The sequence below is a fragment of the Nannospalax galili genome, unplaced genomic scaffold (assembly GCF_000622305.1).
Source record: "Nannospalax galili isolate Female #2095 unplaced genomic scaffold, S.galili_v1.0 scaffold158, whole genome shotgun sequence".
NCBI classification, from domain to species: Eukaryota; Metazoa; Chordata; class Mammalia; order Rodentia; family Spalacidae; genus Nannospalax; species Nannospalax galili.
Window position 1 is genome coordinate 3,340,350 of NW_008345290.1, and position 18,094 is coordinate 3,358,443.

General features: G+C 38.1%; 1 protein-coding gene across 1 annotated transcript in view; it reads left to right on the forward strand.

Moving 5' to 3' along the window:
- Window positions 1-1,417: 1,417 nt before the first annotated feature.
- Window positions 1,418-18,094, forward strand: part of Stk31 (serine/threonine kinase 31) — a 95,709-nt gene continuing 79,032 nt past the window's right edge. The window contains exons 1-3 of the mRNA XM_017800239.2: window positions 1,418-1,457; window positions 1,544-1,596; window positions 7,008-7,106. Coding sequence (XP_017655728.1) covers window positions 1,430-1,457; window positions 1,544-1,596; window positions 7,008-7,106 — 180 coding nt within the window. The 5' untranslated portion in view covers window positions 1,418-1,429. The remainder of the gene's footprint in view (window positions 1,458-1,543; window positions 1,597-7,007; window positions 7,107-18,094) is intronic.

Sequence of the window (18,094 nt, forward strand, 5' to 3'; positions counted from 1 at the left end):
CCTGAGGCCCCCGAAGCACGTGCGGTAAGCATAAGCGTCGGCACGTGGGCGTTGCGGTGGAAGTCCGGCCTGTGGTGGGCTGCTGGCAGTGGGACTGGGATGTGGGGCCAGCGGCTCTTCGGTAGCGGGTCCGAGTCGGAAAGTGCGAGGTCAGTTTAGTCCTGGTGGCGGGGTTGGCCTCGCTGGCTGCGGGGGGGGGGGTGTGTGTGCCAGAATGAGGTGAGGCGTGTTTCCAGGCCTTCCGCGAAGGCTGCCCGGCCGCGGCTCAGCAGACCGGCGCCGCGAGCTCTCTGTGAGGTCCGATGGGTGGAAGCGTCCGGTTTCAGCGGACTCTGTCTTGTAACCTTTAAAATCATGGTAGAGACGAGTGAACGGGTTCCGCCAGCTGCCCGCGTCTTGTCGAAGGGGAGGGCGGCTTAGACTCGCTGTTTGGTAATCCACATTTACAAAAAGTGGATCGGGTTTAGTCATGTGTGTGTTGTAATGTATAGACTATTTGAGGTAAAATTCAAGGACAAACCCCAAAACCAAAACCTCCAAATAAACCCCCACTAAAACTAGCGTTGGTGGGCAGAGGTAGAGAAAAAGAAAAGTGTATCAGCTAATGTCAAATTCACTCAGATTATTGATAGACACCTTCTAGATATTTTAGTGGGGGGGGGGAAAGAAAATTATTTGGAACTGAATGCTGATAAAACGTTACATATTTATATTTTTTTAAGATTTATGAATGATGGGGCTGGAGAAATGGTTCAGTGGTTAAGAGCTCTTGAGGGCAGAGGATCCAGGTTCCATTCCCAGCATCCACATGGTGGCTAACAACCATCTGTAACTCCAGTTCCAGGAAATCTGACGGCCTCCTCTGGCCTTCTCAGGCACTGCACAACATGGGTGCCACTTAAATCCATGCAGGCAATACACTCATAGACATAAAAAAAACACACACACATTGTTTCAAAATACTGGCTTATTATGTAAGTGATCAAAAGGGGTATGAATTATGTGTAAAACAAAGTTTGGATAAAGTTAGGGACAGATTATATATTTTGAAATTGCAAACTACAAATATATTCAGAAAAAATAAAAGAATTATGGAAAAAAGGCATGTGAGATAATTTTTAAGAGTTTGAATTTGATAATTTTTTTTTTTTTTTGGTCTTTTTGAGATGGTCTCCCGGTAGCCCCAGCTGTCCTGGAACTCACTATGTAGACCAGGCTGGACTTGAACTCAGAGAGATTTGCCTGCCTCTGCCTCCAGAGTGCTGGGATTTAAGGCCAGCGCCACCATGCCCAGCTGAATTTGATAATTTTATAGAACAGACATAAGAATATGAACATTATATGCTTTAGTCTTTATTCATTGTTAATAGATGGATTATTAAAGCCTAATTCAAGGTGTTGAATTGTTAGTTTTTCAGGAACTGTCCAAATGGATGAAGATACACATTACAACAAAGGTACTGACACTAAATATTATTTTGGGTGTAAGAGTTAAATGATATTGGTCAATTCCTAATTTTCTTTGCATTGTGGTTGGTTTTAGTTGAAGACGTGGTTGGAAGTCATGTAGAAGATGCCGTAACATTTTGGGCCCAGGTAAATTGAAGCTTGGATGGTTTATCTTTTATTCCCTCCCTTTTTGTAACCTAAGTCTTGCTCAACAAAATACAATATATTGTCATTTTCAGTACTAAACTTCTTTGAACATTTATTTTATGTATTTGAGTGTATTGCTTGTGTGTATGTAAGTGCACCTGTGTCATGCAATGTAAGAGGTTAGAAGAGGGCATTGGATCTCCCAGAACTGGAGTTACAGGTGATTGTTAGCTGCCATGTGTGTCTGGGAACTGATCCTGGGTCCTCTGAGAGAGCTGAAAGTGCTCCTAACCACTGAGCCATCTCCTCAGCTCCTCAATACTAAATTTTTATTAAATTACTTAGCACAGGAGAATTATAAGTCAGACGATTACAACGCAAGCAATACGATTGCAGTACAACAGTCAATCAGGAAAACAAGAGTGTGACTTAAAATTATGTTTAATATGGTCACCTTTGATTGCATAAACTGAAGAGGCTACAGATTACTGTATTTGTGAAGTTTCAGCTCCACCTAGGGGTCTTTTATAAGATTGTTTCTTTTTTTTCTTTTTAAATATTTTATTATTTTTATTTTATGCATATGTGTGTATTGCCTGAATATAGGTAAGTGCACCCGTGTTGTGCAATGCCCGCAGAGGACAGAAGAGGCTGTCGGATCCCCTAGAACTGGAGTTGTGGACAGTTGTTAGCTGCCATGTGGGTGCTGGGATTCAAACCCAGGTCTTCTGCAAGAACAGTCGGTATTCTTAACTGCTGAGCCATCTCTCCAGCCCCATAAGATTGTTTCTTGAAAAATAAGTTTTTTAAATTTGTCTTTATTGTTGTTTTGGTTTTTTGAGACAGGGTCTCCCTATAGCCCCAGCTGGCCTGGAACTCGTTATGTAGACCAGGCTGGCCTTGAACTCACAGATCCGCCTACCTCTGCCCCCTGAGTGCTGGAACTAAAGGTGTGTGCCACCACGCTGGCTTAATTTGTCATTTTTTAATTGCTCAAAAAAATTCATAAAAACCCAGCTTTCTGACCCTGTGTTTAGCTTTGTGCCTTTAACACAGTCACAGTAATTTTTTGTTCCTTTATACAGAAAGCATACTTAATCCTCTCATAGACTCATTTAGCACAATGGGATCACCATAGTTCCTGCTGTTTTTAACATTTTAGACATTTAAAAAGAACTTTAGGTTTCACAGCAGTAATTTCTCCAAGTCTGCCTGAGCAAGTGTCACATTCAGAAACTTGGTGTTTTTTCAATTTGCTTGGTATAAAGGTAAACAGTTCTATTGCTAGGTATTTGGGACAGCCTAGTTTTGTTAGAGGCTGTATAGTAGGATAGCTTAAGATGGTATGTCAGACACTGGACCTTTCTGAGTGCTTTTCTGCCAGCTCAACAAACTTTCTTGAAAGTGTTTAGCTTATTAGCCGGCGCAGATTGTAAAGGAATAAAGATAGAGGGAAAAGCTTCCAGATACTTCTAGAAGATGAAAAAGAACACCTAGTCCTTTCCCCCCCCCCAATGGTTGAATGTGAATTGAAATTTGGAGTACTGGTGCAATAGTTCTAACTTATTTGAAGTTATTTAAATTTATCTTTATTTTATGTATATGAGTGTTTTGCCTGCATGTATGTAAGCACACCCATGTTGTGCATTTCCCACAAGGTCCAGAGGGTGTTAGATTTCCTGAAATTGGAGTTAAAGATGGTTGTTAGCTGCCATGTGAGTACTGGGAACTGAACCTGGATTCCCTGGAAGAGCAGCCAGTGCTCTTAACCACTGAGCTGTCTCTCAGCCCAAAATATTTCTAATGTCTAATGGCAGACTGTAAGTTAGGTAAGTATATTCAACTTTAAATACAAAGTTAAGCAATAAAATTCTTGGGTTCCAAAGAAGGTGAATGTCTATAATGCACACAGTTGCTGATGAATTTTTGGTTTTGTCAACTGTACATGATACGGGAGGAAAGAAAATTATAGTTCTCTTCATTTCCTCTGGCTTTGGGTGGGTTAAGTTTACAGTGTGTGGAACAGAATTCATGAGAAGTTATAGAAGAATATGATTAACCATGAGTCCTTAAAAACTATAAAAAAAACCTGGAGGAGTGTGTTAGTCATAGAATTTGTGGTAAATTGTGTCTCTACTTATGCTCTATTTACGTATTATTTATTTTTTAAAAAATACTACCTTTATTTTATGTGTATGAGTGTGTTGCCTGCATGTATGTGAGTGCACTTGTGTTGTGCAATGCCGTGGAGGTCAGAAGAGGGCTTCAGATTCCCCTGGAACTGGAGTTAAGGGCGGTTTGTAGCCACCATGTGGGTGTGGGAATCGAACCTGGGTCCTCTGCAAGAGCAGTCAGTGCTCTTAACCGCTGAGCCATCTCCAGCCCTTATGCTCTATTTATTAAAAGGAGCACACATGTTGCGAGTCTATGTCCTTTGTGTATTAAGGGCACCTATGCTACTCAACAGTGCCTCAATAATGGCTGACAAATTATTTGTATAAGCTCATTATTTAGGAACATCATGTACTAACTTAAATGGTAATTCCTAGACCAGTGCTGTCACAGTAGAAATACATTTGTTGCTCTATTAGTTAATTTAAAAATATTGTTAACAGCTGCCCTAAAGAAAGAAAGGGGAATAGGGAAAAATAATTTAAATATTTTTATTTAACTTAATATATCCAAAATACTGTTTCAAAATCTAATCAGCAAGCTGGGTGTGGTGGTATGCATCGGTAGTATCAACTAGTTGGGGGACTAAGGCAAGAGGACCTTGAGTTTGACCCTGTCTCCAATAAAATAAAAAGGGACTGGGAATGTAGTTTAGTTGTAGAGTACTTGCCTAGTGTGTGTGAGGGCCTTGGATTCCATCTCCAGTTTTAGAAGAAAGCATGTACACAATTAGTATAAAATATGAATAAAATGTTTTGTATTTTTTTATATTACATCTTTGGAATTCAATGTGTATTTTAGACTTACAACACACATTGAGTCAAACTAGCTACATTTCAAATGAGTTTTGGCTATGTATTTGGTTTTTAAAATTTTTTTATTTTGTGTATGAGTGTTGTGCTGCATGTATGTTAGTGCACCCATGTCATGCAGTCCTGCAGAGGACAGAAGAAGGTGTTGGATCCGTGGCACTGGAGTTATAGATGGTTGTTAGCTGGCATGTGGGTGCTGGGATTCGAATCCTGGTCTTCTGCAAGAGCAGCCAGTGCTCTTAATCCACTGAGCTATCTCTCCAGCCCCCTTGGCTGTGTGTTTGTTAATGTATTTCTAGACTTTGATTTCAGTCTATCTTGTGAAACTATTTATTAAATTTGGAGCTATATTTTAAACTGGGAGTCAGTGAACTTCCTCTATAAGTGATAAAATATAGCTCCTGTTCCAGGATCCATTCTAAAAGTCCTCATTGTATTCTTAAGATTCCTCCAACCTTTGATACTTTGTCAGATTTTCCTCACTTTTGATGTTTTTGATGAATACTAGCCATTTTTATAGAGTATTCCTTAATTTGGATGATTTCTCATAAATTAGCTGAAATACTCAGAGATGGTGTCAGAGTGCATCATATTGAGGGTTCATGGGATCACTGTGTCTTCTTATGCTAGCCTTGATCTATTTGATTGAGATGGTAAATTTTTTTCATTGTTAATATTTTTCCTTTTGTCATTGATGTTTTTAGCAAGAGGTACACTGGATTGACTAGCATTGTTTCTCCTCAATTTCTTCACTCATAAATTTCTTACTACTTCTTGGTATTGTACTTCCCTAATGTTGATTTTTCAATTCTCTGTATTCCTGCTGCATTAATTAATCGTTATTCTATAAAGAAGAGTTGTTTCTTCTCTGCCATTTAACTATTTAGTCATTTGTGTATGTGAATATTGATTTGTGGATATTCCACAGGTTGTAATTCATTGATGTCACTATTTTTTGCCTCCCAAGTTATTCAGCTCTGGCCATTAGGACAAAAGTTGGCCAAAAAACATAGGTTGGTTACTTGTCCTTTAAACCTCTCAATTCTTTTTTTGAGTACTTTATTTTCTGTCACCACCAACCCTGGAATCATCCATCCAGTCTCTCAGGAACCCGCTTTGTATGATTTACTAATAGTTGGTATTTTTATTTGAATTCTAAGTGGTTTAATATTTTTTTAGACAGGGTCTTATGTAGTCCTGCCTGGCCTGGAACTCACTGTGTAGACTAAGTTAGCCTCAAACTCACAGAGATCCACCTGCCTCTGCCTCCCGAGTGCAGGAATTGAAGGCATTTTCCTCCATGCCTAGCGCCCCCTTTCTTTCTTTCTTTCTTTCTTTCTTTCTTTCTTTCTTTCTTTCTTTCTTTCTTTCTTTCTTTCATTTTATGTGTATGAGTTTTTTGCCTGCTGTATGTTTGTGCACCACGTGTGTGCTTGGTAGTCCTGGAGGCCAGAAGAAAGTGTTAGATCCCCTGGAACTGGAGTTACAGATGGTTGTGAAACTCCATATGTGTTCTGGGAACTGAATCCAGGCCCTCTGCAAGAGGTTAAGTACTCTTAACCACTGAATCATCTTTCTAAAAAATATTTAATACTTAAATTTATGTGTATGAGTGTATTGCCTGCATGTATGTAAGTGTACCTGTGTCATGCAGTACCCGCAGAGGTCAGAAGAGGGTGGTGGATCTCCTAGAACTGGAGTTGTGGATGGTTGTTAGCCACCATGTGGGTGCTGGAAATCAAATCTGGATCGTCTACAAGAGCAGCCAGTGCTCTTAACTGCTGAGCCATCTTTCCAGCACTCAGTAGTTTTTATTTTTTAGTTTTTGGGCTTTTTGAGACAGGGTTTCCCTGTAGCTCCAGCTGGCCTGGAACTCACTATGTAGACCAGGCTGGCCTTGAACTCACAGAGATCTACCTGCCTCTGCTCCCCAGTACTGGGATTAAAGGGATACACCACCACACCTGGCCCTTATTTTTTAATTTTTAAATTATTATTTTTTTATGTGTATGAGTGTGTAAGTGCACCTATGTTGTACAATGCCTGTGGAAGTCAAAAGAGGGAGGGAATCAGATCCCTTGGAACTGGAATTACAGGTGGTTGTTAGTTGCCATGTGCGTGTTAAGAATTGAACTCGAGTCCTCTGCAGGAACAGTCAGTGCTCTTAACCACTGAGCAATCTCTGCAGCCCCCACTGAACCATCTTTATAGCCCCAAATCTAAGTGATTTAAACTCACTGGCCAGTAAACCGTTTTCTGTAGCTTGTAGTCTTATAATAATTCATTTGAATCATGAAAAAATACTAACATAAGAATTTGATAAATTTTTCTAGTGCTATGAAAGCCTTTAAATATGCTTAGAACTCTCAATTATATATGTCTAATAATAATTTATTGAATCTTAGACTTTCTCTGTTTTCTTTTTAGAGTATCAGTAGAAACAAGGATATTATGAAGATTGGTTGCTCATTATCTGAAGTTTGCCCCCATGCCAATTCAGTTTTTGGGAATCTTGATCCAAAAAAGGTAGGCTGTATTGTTGGTTGTAATAATTTCACCTGCCTGTTAGCTTTTCTATACCTTAGATTTTATAGATTTTGGAATTTGGAGCCTATTTGAAAGGAAGAGGCAGATTTTTAGAATATGTATAAAGTATATTCATAATAAATTTGTTCACTTAAAATACTCATGGAGAGAAATTCTGACATAAGCTACAAATTGGATGATTTTTTTAGGACATGCTAAGTAAAAAGTCAGTAATAAAAAGACAGATAAACAACATAATTTCACATATCTGACCATCAAATTTACTTATAAATCCACTTAAAGTCATAGAGACAGAAGTAGAATGATAGTTACTAGGGACTGTGAGGAGAGCAAGAGTGGAGAGGAATTGTTTGGTGGATATAGAATTTTAGTTCAAGATTAAAAGTTACAGAGATAGATGGTAGTGATAGGTAGAAAACAGAATTCCATTGATAGGTGGTAGTGATGGATAGAAAACAGAATTCCATTGAACTGTACACCTAAAATAGTTAAGATGCCAAATTTTATGTTATATGTATTTGGCCACAAGAAATTTGGAGAAGAAAGTAAAGATTATAATATTCCAATCAAATAAATAACATTTGGAATATTTGATATGTACCAGACACTTTTTAAGCATTGAAATAATGAACAAAATAGACTTCGTTGTTGACATTGATTCACAAAAATCTGCAAGAGTCATCTTTATGGAGAGCAAATTTTCTGTACTTTCCCTTTTATTTTGATCTATAACATTTGAAAGTAAAGTGTGTGTGTGTATGTGTATATATATATATATATATGTATATCTCCCAAGATCTTAGATGAACAGTTTTGTGAATTTGTACACATCCATATAACTAATACTCAGATCAAAATATGACTCCCATCACCCTGGAAAATTCCCTCAGGCCCCTACTTAGTCAATTCACTAGTAGTCTGAAAGAGGTCGCTATCATTTTGACTTTCATCATTGATTAATTTGCCTCTTCTTAAACTCTGTAGTATGTGCTTCATTATATGTATTGAGTTTCCTATATGCAACATATTGTATGTGTTAGTCTATTGGTTGTTTTTTTACAAGCTGTGCAGTATTTCAAGATACAAAGATAGCATCTTTTTTTCAGTTTTCCTTTGTTAAGGAGTTGGATTGTTTGTAGTGTCTGGCTACTGAAAATGAAACTTCTTTGAATTCTTATTCAAGTCTTTTACTACTTTGAATCCTTAAACAGGTCTTCTAGATTTATTGAATCATTAGTTTTGGTCATATACTTTGAGCTAGAGTGGTAAGTCATAGGGTGGGCATGTCTCATTATTAAAATGAGATTATTAATAGATTCTTCCAATTTTGTCAAAACGTGTGTGTGTTATATGAGTGTGTGTTTGTCTGTGCTTGTGGAAGTCAAGAGGTGAACATTGGGTGTGTCTTCCTCTATTGCTCTCTTTATTAAAAATATTTTTTAAATTCATTATTTTTATTTTATGTGTATGTGTGTATTACCTACATGTAGGTGAATGCACCCATGTTGTGCAATGCCTGCAGAAGACATAAGAGGCTGTTGGATCCCCTGGAACTGCAGTTATAGGCAGTTGTTAGCTGCCATGTGGGTGCTGGGATTCAAACCCAGGTCTTCTGCAAGAACAGTCAGTGTTCTTAACTGCTGAGCCATCTCTCCAGCTCCTCCACTTTATTTTTTTTGAAACAGGGTCTGTTACTGAACTTGGAGCTCACTTTTGACTAAGCTTGCTGGCTTTTGTCATTATTCCCTCCTAAGAAGCATATTTGGACTAATTCTTTTCTACTAACTTTTTTCCTAATGAGCTTTTTCCCACAAGTTATTTTAATATTATTCCATAGATATTCTGTATATGTTTTCAAGTAGTGTTGGACTTAGGAGGACTATGAACCATTGTAATAACTAAGATTTCCCTTGCTCCCCCAAACCTACTTTTCATTCATTCATGTGGGAGCAATATTGTCTCAATTGATAATGTATGTTTATAAGTGGATATCAACCTGGAGTGGCTTTTTATATTCCACACCTCCACTCTCAGGAGACAGCAGGCATTGAAAGAAGATACTTTTGGTTGTCATGAATGGAAGTGGTGCTATGGGCACCTTGTGGGTGAAAGCCAAAGGAACTGTTGGTAAATGTCTTACTCTATATAAAACAGAAGAACTCCCCTCTCCTCCAAACAAAGAATCCTCCACCATAAATGTCAGTAATGCCGAGGCATGAGCAAGATCCATAGTATAAAATTTTCTCTTTGCTTTTTTATTAACCATCTTTAAACCAAAATATAAATTTAAAAGAAAATTGAGTCTAATTTTATTTATTAGTGTAGCAGAAAAGGGTTAGATTTTGCTCTCATTTGATCAAGCCACATTCCCAAGAGATTGAGTGACAGAAAAAAGAGCTTTATTTATTGGCCAAAAAATGGAAAAGTGGAGCTTCTACTTGCAATTTATCCTCTCAACTCCAGCATGCTGAGGAGTTACAAATACAGGACAGGAATAATGAGGAAGAGAGATAAGGAAGAAATACTTTCTTTTTGTTAATAAGCACAGATCATTCCAGAACTTGGGTGCTACCTCTTTTTGCTCCTTCAATAGTCTGTTTTCATATATAACCCAAAGGTTAAAGTCTTAAAGGACACAGACACAACGTGAAGACAAAATCTTTTGTCTTCTGCCAGTCTCCAGGTTGGACACCTGTAGGCTCAATGGCGAATCAGTGTTTTCAGCACTAGTAGCCTTCATATCCTTGAAAAGTGACTCTAACAGCGAAGCTTAATGGAAGACTAATGATGCACTGGCCTCCAAAATTAGTGGTCTTTAAGTTAATCATGAGTTTTAGTTTTTTTCTTGGTAAAAATGGTGCCAATTGTCCTTACATATAAAGTAAAAAGTCCTTACAGATAAAGTAAAAAGCATAAAAATCTTGACTGATAGGAAATATGGATTCTACCATAATTGAGAATTAGACTTAAGTAGAATGTTCTTTGCATGTTTAAGTATAAAAATGATTTGTACCTATTGTGTTTCCTAACATTAAAACAGTAAGATTTAAGTTTACACTGCTTTTTAGCTGTTTTTTTAAAATAGCCTCTTATGCCTTAAAAAATTTAAAATTTTAATTGGCTTTTAATTCTTTCTAATATCTTTTATTTGACAGTTTCATATACATATACAGTGTATCTTGATCCTGTACAACCCCTTCTCCGGATCTTTCTGGGCACTACATAATATGTCCTGTAATTTTTTTTTGGCAACCCACTGAGTCCAATTAAGTGCTACCTTGCAAGAGTGTTAACTGATCTTGTTGACTTGACCTTCTACAAGTAGGCAACCATAACTACAGTGAGTTCATGAGCACAAAAAGCCATATATAAGTCCAGAAGACAGCATTTCCCAGCAGTTGTCCTTATCCTCCGGTTCTTTCATTCTTTCTGCCCCCTCCTCTGTAATGGTCTCTGAGCCTTGGAAGGGTTGATAAAAATGTGCCATCAAAAGCTGAATACTCAACAGTCACTTATTTTCAGCTCTTGGACCAGTTCCAAGTTACTGTATTAACTGCTGCCCACTATAATAAAAAGCTTCTCTGGCCAAGGTTGAGAGTAGCACTAATCTATGGGTATAAATATAAGTATTTAGAAGACAGTTTGACAACATGTCCATCCAGCAAAACAATAGTAGTAGGTTTCCCTCTAGGACCTATGACCTCCCAAGCTGTAAACCTTTGACCAGATTTACATGGCATGAATTCCTTCCTGTGGAGCAGGCCTCAAATCTAAGCATAAAGCAGTTGATTACCACCATTATTGCACCAGATGGGTGCATCTTGCCAGGTAAGATAATGTAGCATTCAAGATTCACCACTGGGTGATACCTGATGACTTTTCTTTCCCAGTGGCCTAGATAACCCCTTTTGGTGCTACGAAAGCTAGCCAGCAGGGAGGAAAATTTCAGATCACTTCCAGCCTGATTTCTGTATGTCCTGTAATTAAATGTGTTGTGTCTTCAGCAGTAGGATTCTATTACTTTTTATGGGCACCCAAGAAAAATGGCATTAGTCTGTGCTATTTTGGGGGTTTCTGGGGTCTCCCTGACCAATAACTCGCAGAAAGGTATCTCACAGGTAGCTCTGAGATTTTCATTTAATAACTCATGTCTTCTGGGGGAAGCACTGTCCACCTATGCAGGGTACCCATGTTCACATTCCTTTTTTTTTTTTAAATTACAGATTTTAATTATCATACAAAATAGTTTCCATAGGGCTTTTTCATACATCCTTAGTCTTGTTTAACTGACCTGTCTCCTTCTCGTCCTTATCTTCCCTTCCCAGTCCCTCAAACCTTTAACACCCAGTATCCCCCAACCGCCACTTTCATAGTACATGTGTTCCTCTTTCCTCCTAAAGCCACTTCCCTTTCCCCTCTTGTGGGCTCTTTCTGGGTTTCTGACTCTACAAATAGTCCATATTAAACATCAAGATCTAAAAATATGAAGCTAAGATCCATATATGAGAACATGTGGCATTTGTCTTGCTGGGCCTGGGTTACCTCACTTAGCATAATAGTTTCCTTTTCCACCAATTGCAAATTTCATCATTTCATTTTTCTTTATAGCTGAATAAAATTCCATTGTATATGTACCATATTTTCTTTATCCATTGATCAGTTGATGGACATCTAGGCTGATTCCATTTCCTAGCTATTGTGAATAGAGCAGCAGTGAACATGGATGTGCAAATATCTCTGTAGGAGAATAGAGTCCTTTAGCTTTTTGAGAATTCTCCATACTGATTTCCACAGTGCAACAGCAGTGACACCAATTTATACTTCACCAACAGTGGGTAAGTGGTTCCTTTTCCCCATTCTTTGTCAGCATTTGTTTTCATTGTTTTCTTGATCATAAGCCATTCTGACTGAGGTGAAGTGGAATTTCCAAAATAGTTTTAATTTGCATTTCCCTGATGGCTAATGATATTGAACACTTTAAAAATATTTATTAGCCATTTATAGTCCTTCTTTTGAGAACTCTTCTTATAGTTCCAATGCCCATTTTTGTTTTCTTAATGTTTAGTTTAAGTCCTTTGTATAGTCTAGACATATCCTCTGTCAGATATGTAGGTGGAAAAGATTTTCTCCCATTTTATATGCTGTCTCTTCACTTGATTGACTGTTTACTTTGCTTTACAAAGCCTTTTAATTTCATGAGGTCCCATTTATTGGTTATTGGCCTTATTTCCTGAGTGATCTGAGTGAGTTCAGAAAGTCTTTACCTATGCCTATGTCTCGTAATGTACTCTCGACTTTTTCCTTTAGAAATTGCAGAGTTTCATGTCTGATGTTGAGGTCCTTAGTCCATTTGAGCTGATTTTTGTTCATGGTGAGAGAGCAATTTAGTTTCATTCTTCTACATGTAGATATCCAATTTTCCCAGCATCTTTTGATGAAGATGCTATCTTTTCTTAAATGTGTATTTTGGCATCTTTGTCAAAAGTCAGGTGGGTCTTGAATGGTCTTGTATTTGGGGCCTCTACTCCAGTCCATTGGTCACTATGTCTTTTTGTGCCAGTATCATGCTGTTCTTATTGCTGTGGCTTTGTGGTATTACCTGAAATAAGGTATGGTGATACCTCCAGCAGTGTTCTTTTTGCTCAGGATTGCCTTGCATATCCAGGGTCTTTTGTGCTTCCACATGATTTTTAATTTTCTTTTCAATTTCTGTGAAGAATGTCACTGGAATTCAGTGTTTTAAAATTTTCATTATAGAGGTCTTTTACACCCTTAGGTTTCTTCCAAGTTCTTTCGTTCGTTCCGTCCGTCTGTCCATCCATCCATCCATCCATCCATCTATCCATCCATCCATCCATCCTTTTAGAGACAGGGTCTCCCTGTAGCCCTAGCTGGCCTGAAACTCACTATATAGACCTTGCTTTGATCTCAGAGAGATCTGTCTGCTTCTGCCTCTGGAGTGCTGGATTAAAGGTGTACACTACCATGCCTGGCTCTTTTTTTTTTTTTTAAGGTTATTGTGTATGGGATTATTTCCCTGTTTTTTCAGTTTGTTTGTCAGTGGTATATAGAAAGACTAATGATTTTTCTTGTGTATAAAATAATTTCATTTGCAATCAGATACTTTGATTTCTTCCTTTTTGTGTCCCTTTTAAAAAATATTTTATTATTTTTGTTTTATGTGTATGTGTGTATTGCCTGCACATAGGTAAGTGCACCCATGTCATGCAATGCCTGTGGAGAACAGAAGAGACTGTTGGATCCCCTGGAACTGGAGTTACAGACAGTTGTTAGCTGCCATGTGGGTGCTGGGATTCAAACCCGGGTCTTCTGTAAGAACAATCAGTGTTCTTAACCACTGACCCATCTCTCCAGCCCTATTTGAGTCCCTTTTATTTGCTTTTCTTGTCTTATTGCTAAGCCTTCCAGTGCTATATCACATAAGAGTGGAGGTAGTGGACACCTTTGTCTTATTCCTGATCTTAGTGGGAATGCTGTGTTTTTCCTCATTTAGTATAATGCTGGCTATAGGTTTGTCACATATAGAATTTATTGTGTTGCAGCTGTCAGGAAGTCACAGGATCTATATTTGAGTGTGGACTTTCCAGCGCAGCTGTAAATGCTCTGTTAGCAAGCCCAATAAACTTGTTAGGATCCCCCCCCCCCAAAAAAAACCCCAGAGCTAATGGAAATCTTCATTATTCCATCAAAGTTGATCCCATGTTGACAAATCTTTTGGCCTTTAATTTCTTATTCCTATTTACCCTCCTTAAACTTTGGTATATATATATTTTATGTAACCTGCTTCAAGTTATTTCAGGAAAAATGTGTTAAAAATTGCCTCTATTTGGAATAATAAAAAAAGAATATTATGTTGAGATAATTTTGTTCTTGTCTGTTTTTCAGGTCTTTTAACATGAAAGAATGTTATATTTTCTGCTTCTCTTAAGATAACCACATGATTTCTGTCTTTGAGTCCATTTATATAATTTTTAACATTTAGTGATTTTTTTTACTTCTATTGAACAGGTCCCTGTATCTCTGGAGTCAAGCCAACTTGATGTTAGTGAATGACTTTTGATTATAGTGAATTATGTTTGCAAGTATTTGGTTGAGAATTTTAGCATCTAAGCTCATCAGGGAAATTGGTCTGTAATTTTCCTTATTGTATCTTTCTGCTTTTGGTAGGAGGGTAATATTGCTTAGTAAAATGAGTTTGTCAGTGTTCCTTTTCTATTTAATGGAAAATTTGAGATAACATTGGTGTTAGTTCTTCTTTGAAGTTTCAGTAAAATTCACCAATGACTCCATCTGGGTCTGGACTTTTTTTAGTTAGTAAATTTTTTTCCCTTGTCTCCAACTTTTATTTTTAAAGAATTTTTTTACTGAATTTTTACAGACAATAATTTTTATACCTCTTTCCCCCTTTCCCCTTTGGCACCTTCCCATGTCCCCACCCCCAGATTTTATACATTCTGTCATTTGTGTTAATGCCTATTATGTAAAGTTAGTGTCCCCAGATGTCCTTCAGTGTAAGTCAATCCATTGGATCTAGTCAGCCTATCGAGAGTCCCTCTCTTTTAGAAGATCAGCCCTTTCTCACCCAGTAGTAATTAGCTGCCAATAATTCTTTGACTAAGATTGGGGCCTGCTGTTGATTTCCACAGTTCTGTGCTGGGTTTTTGTCTGCTTAAGTTTGCATGGGTCTTGTGCTTGCTGACACCATTGCTGTAGGTTCATCGAGAAAAGTCCCAGGAGCCTGTAGGACTATTTCCATATGTTAATGCACCTCCTCCCTGGCTCTTACAATCTTTCTGCCCACTCTTACACAATGGTCCCTGAGCCCTGGGTGGGTGGATCTTACATGAGGGAGCTTCACCGATGAGAACTGAAAGATGCATTAGTGTTCTCTTCATCCCTTGTTCTATGTTCCATGATCCTTAGGTATAGAGGTTGGAACCTAGGTGTGTGACTTAGGTTTGGGCAATACACAGACAATCTCTGTGACTAGTTGTGGAACTCTCTCTCTCTCTCTTGAAAAAGAAGCATTTTTGATGGGTGGGATACTTGTCTATAAATTTAAGGATCCATATTTTGCTCATAGTAAGAAATTATATTTGTCTAGGGTTGTGACAACTTTGGAGTTTTCTCTAAGATCTATGACCTCTCCACCTATGTGTATTTGGCTGTTTACAGTACCACACACTAGTTTCCTCCCGTTGAGTGGGCTTTCAGTCCAATTAGGTAGCTATTGATTATGCGTAAGATAAAAGTGCCACCTTGCACCAGTGTCATTTGCTATACTGGTCATTGATGTGGTTTTTTTTTAGGCCTTGAAGCTGGGGTTGGATGTCAATTGATGTTCTCCCTTAGTAGCTTGCATGGTGTTCTCCAAAGCTATGAGAGCTAGCCTTCAGGGGTGGAGCCTTCCAGGTCAGTTTCAGCTCCATTGCTCCAAATCCTGTGTCCAAAGTATGTTCTGTCTTCAGCAGTAGGGTCTTACTAAAGACTGTGGCAATAGCTTGTGTAATTTTGGAAGTTTCTTGGACTACTCTAACCAACAACTCAAAGGCTGTGTTCTTGTTATGTAGTCTTCAGCTATACTTATGAACTCATGTAGAGATATAGTATGTGTAATTTTTCAGTAGATTTTTGGACTAATATGATTCCCTCTGGTTTTTTATACTAGCTAGGCACTATTTATCTCTCCTCTTTCTCTCCCTGTCTTATCCTCCCTCCACTTACCCATTTAACATGTCCCCATTTTCTCCATTTCACCCTTGATAATTTCTGTCTGCTGTGATCCCAGCTCTCTTGAGCTCCTTCTTCCCCTTAATTCCCATAGTTCCTTGTATATCCCTCCTTCTCCCCCTCCCATTTAACTACCCCCTTTTTACCCGTTGCTCCCTTTGTAACACCTGTCTCCTACTATTCTCTCTCAGGTTCCTTCTTTTCCTTTACCTCCCTGGTTCCCTTCCATTTTCCTGGTTCTTGCTGTTACATCAGGATATGTACTCACAGGATTTGGTGCTAGGATCCACAAATGAGGGAGAACATATGTCTTGTTTCTCTGAGTCTGTGTTACTTCACTTAATATAACAGTTTCTAGATCCATCCATTTACCTGCAAATTTAATTATTTCATGTTTCTTTATTGCTGAGTAGAACTCCATTGTATAAACGTACCACAGTTTTGTTAACCACTTGTCAGTTGAGGGCACTTATGTTGTTTCTAGCTCTTAGCTATTGTGAAAGAGCAGCAACAAATATAGTTGTATAAGTCTCTTGGCAATAGGATGAGTCCTTTGGGTATATGCCAAGGAGTGGTATAACTGGGTCATATGGTAGGTTCATTTTCAGATTTTTGTTTAATGGAAGGTTTGTAAAAAATTTTTATTTTCATTATTTTTAGTTTATGTGTATGAGTGTATTGCCTGCATGTGTGTAAGTGCACCAATATTGTGCAGTGCCCATGGAGGTCAGAAGAAGGCATTGGATCCCCTGGAACTGGAGTTATGGATGGTTGTTAGCTGCCATGTGGGTGCTGGGAATTGAACCTGGGTCCTCTGCAAGAGCAGTCAGTGCTCTTAACCGCCGAGCCCCCATTTTTTTTAAGAGTTCTCCACACTGTTTTCCGTAGGGATTGCATGAGTTTGCAATCCCACCAGCAGTGAACGAGTATTCCCCTTTCTCCATATCGTCTCTAGTATTTGGTATCATTTTTTCTCTTGATCTTAGCCAGTCTGACTGGGGTAAGATGAAATTTAAGGTAATTTTAATTTGCATTTCCCTAATTACTAATGATGTTGAACACTTTTAAAGATGTTTCTTAGCCATCTTTATTTCTTCTTTTGAGAACTCTCTGTTTAGAACTTTAGCCCATCTTTTAATTGTGTCATTTGTTTTCTTGATTCTTTGTTTTTTGAGTTCTTTATGTATTCTGGATATTAAATGTTTGTCAGATGTGTCACTGGTGAAGATTTTTTTCCCACTTTGTGTGTTTTCTCTTTACATTCTTGATTGCTTCTTTTGCTCTACAGAAGCTTTTTAGTTTAATGAGGTCCCACTTGTTGATTGCTGACCTTAATTCCTGAGCAACTGGTGTCTGATTTAGAAAGTCCTTTCCTATACCTATATCTTGTAAGTTACTGCTAATGTTTTCTTCAAACAGTTTCAGAGTTTCCAGTTTCACATTGAGGTCTTTGATCCATTTGGAGTTGACTTTTGTGCAAGGTGAAAGATAAGGATCTAATTTCATTCTTCTACAGGTGGAGATCCAGTTTTGCCAGCACCATTTGTTGAAGATGCTGTCTTTCCTCCATTGTGTGTTGTTGGCACCTTTGTCAAATATCAAGTGGCTGAAATTGCATGTACTCATGTTTGGGTCTTCAGTTATGTTCCATTGATCTATGTGTCTATTTTTGTGCCAGTACCATGCTGTTTTTTGACTATAGCTCTGTAATATAGTTTGAAATCTGGTATTCCCCCCAGCATTACTCTTTGTGCTCAGGGTTGCTTTGGCTCTCTAAGGTCTTTTGTACTTTCATAGGAATTTTAGGATTTTTTTTTCTAAATCTGTGAAGACTGTCATGGGGATTTTGATTGGGATTGCATTGAATCTATATATTGCTTTTGGTAGGATGGTTATTTTCACAATGTTAATTCTTCCAGTCAATGAGCATGGGAGGTCCTTCCATCTCACGCTGTCTTCCTCAATCTCTCTCTTTAAAGATTTAAAAATTTCATTGTAGAGATCTTTGATGTCTTTTGTCAGGTTTATACTGAGATATTTTTATTTTGAGGCTGTTGTGAATGGGAGGGTTTCCCTGTACTCTTTCTCTGATTGCTTGTTATTGGTATATAGAAAGGCTACTGATTTTCATATATTAATTTTGTATACTGCCACTTTACGGAAAGTGTTAATCAGTTCGAGGAGTTTTCTGGTGGAATTTTTTGAATAATTTAAAG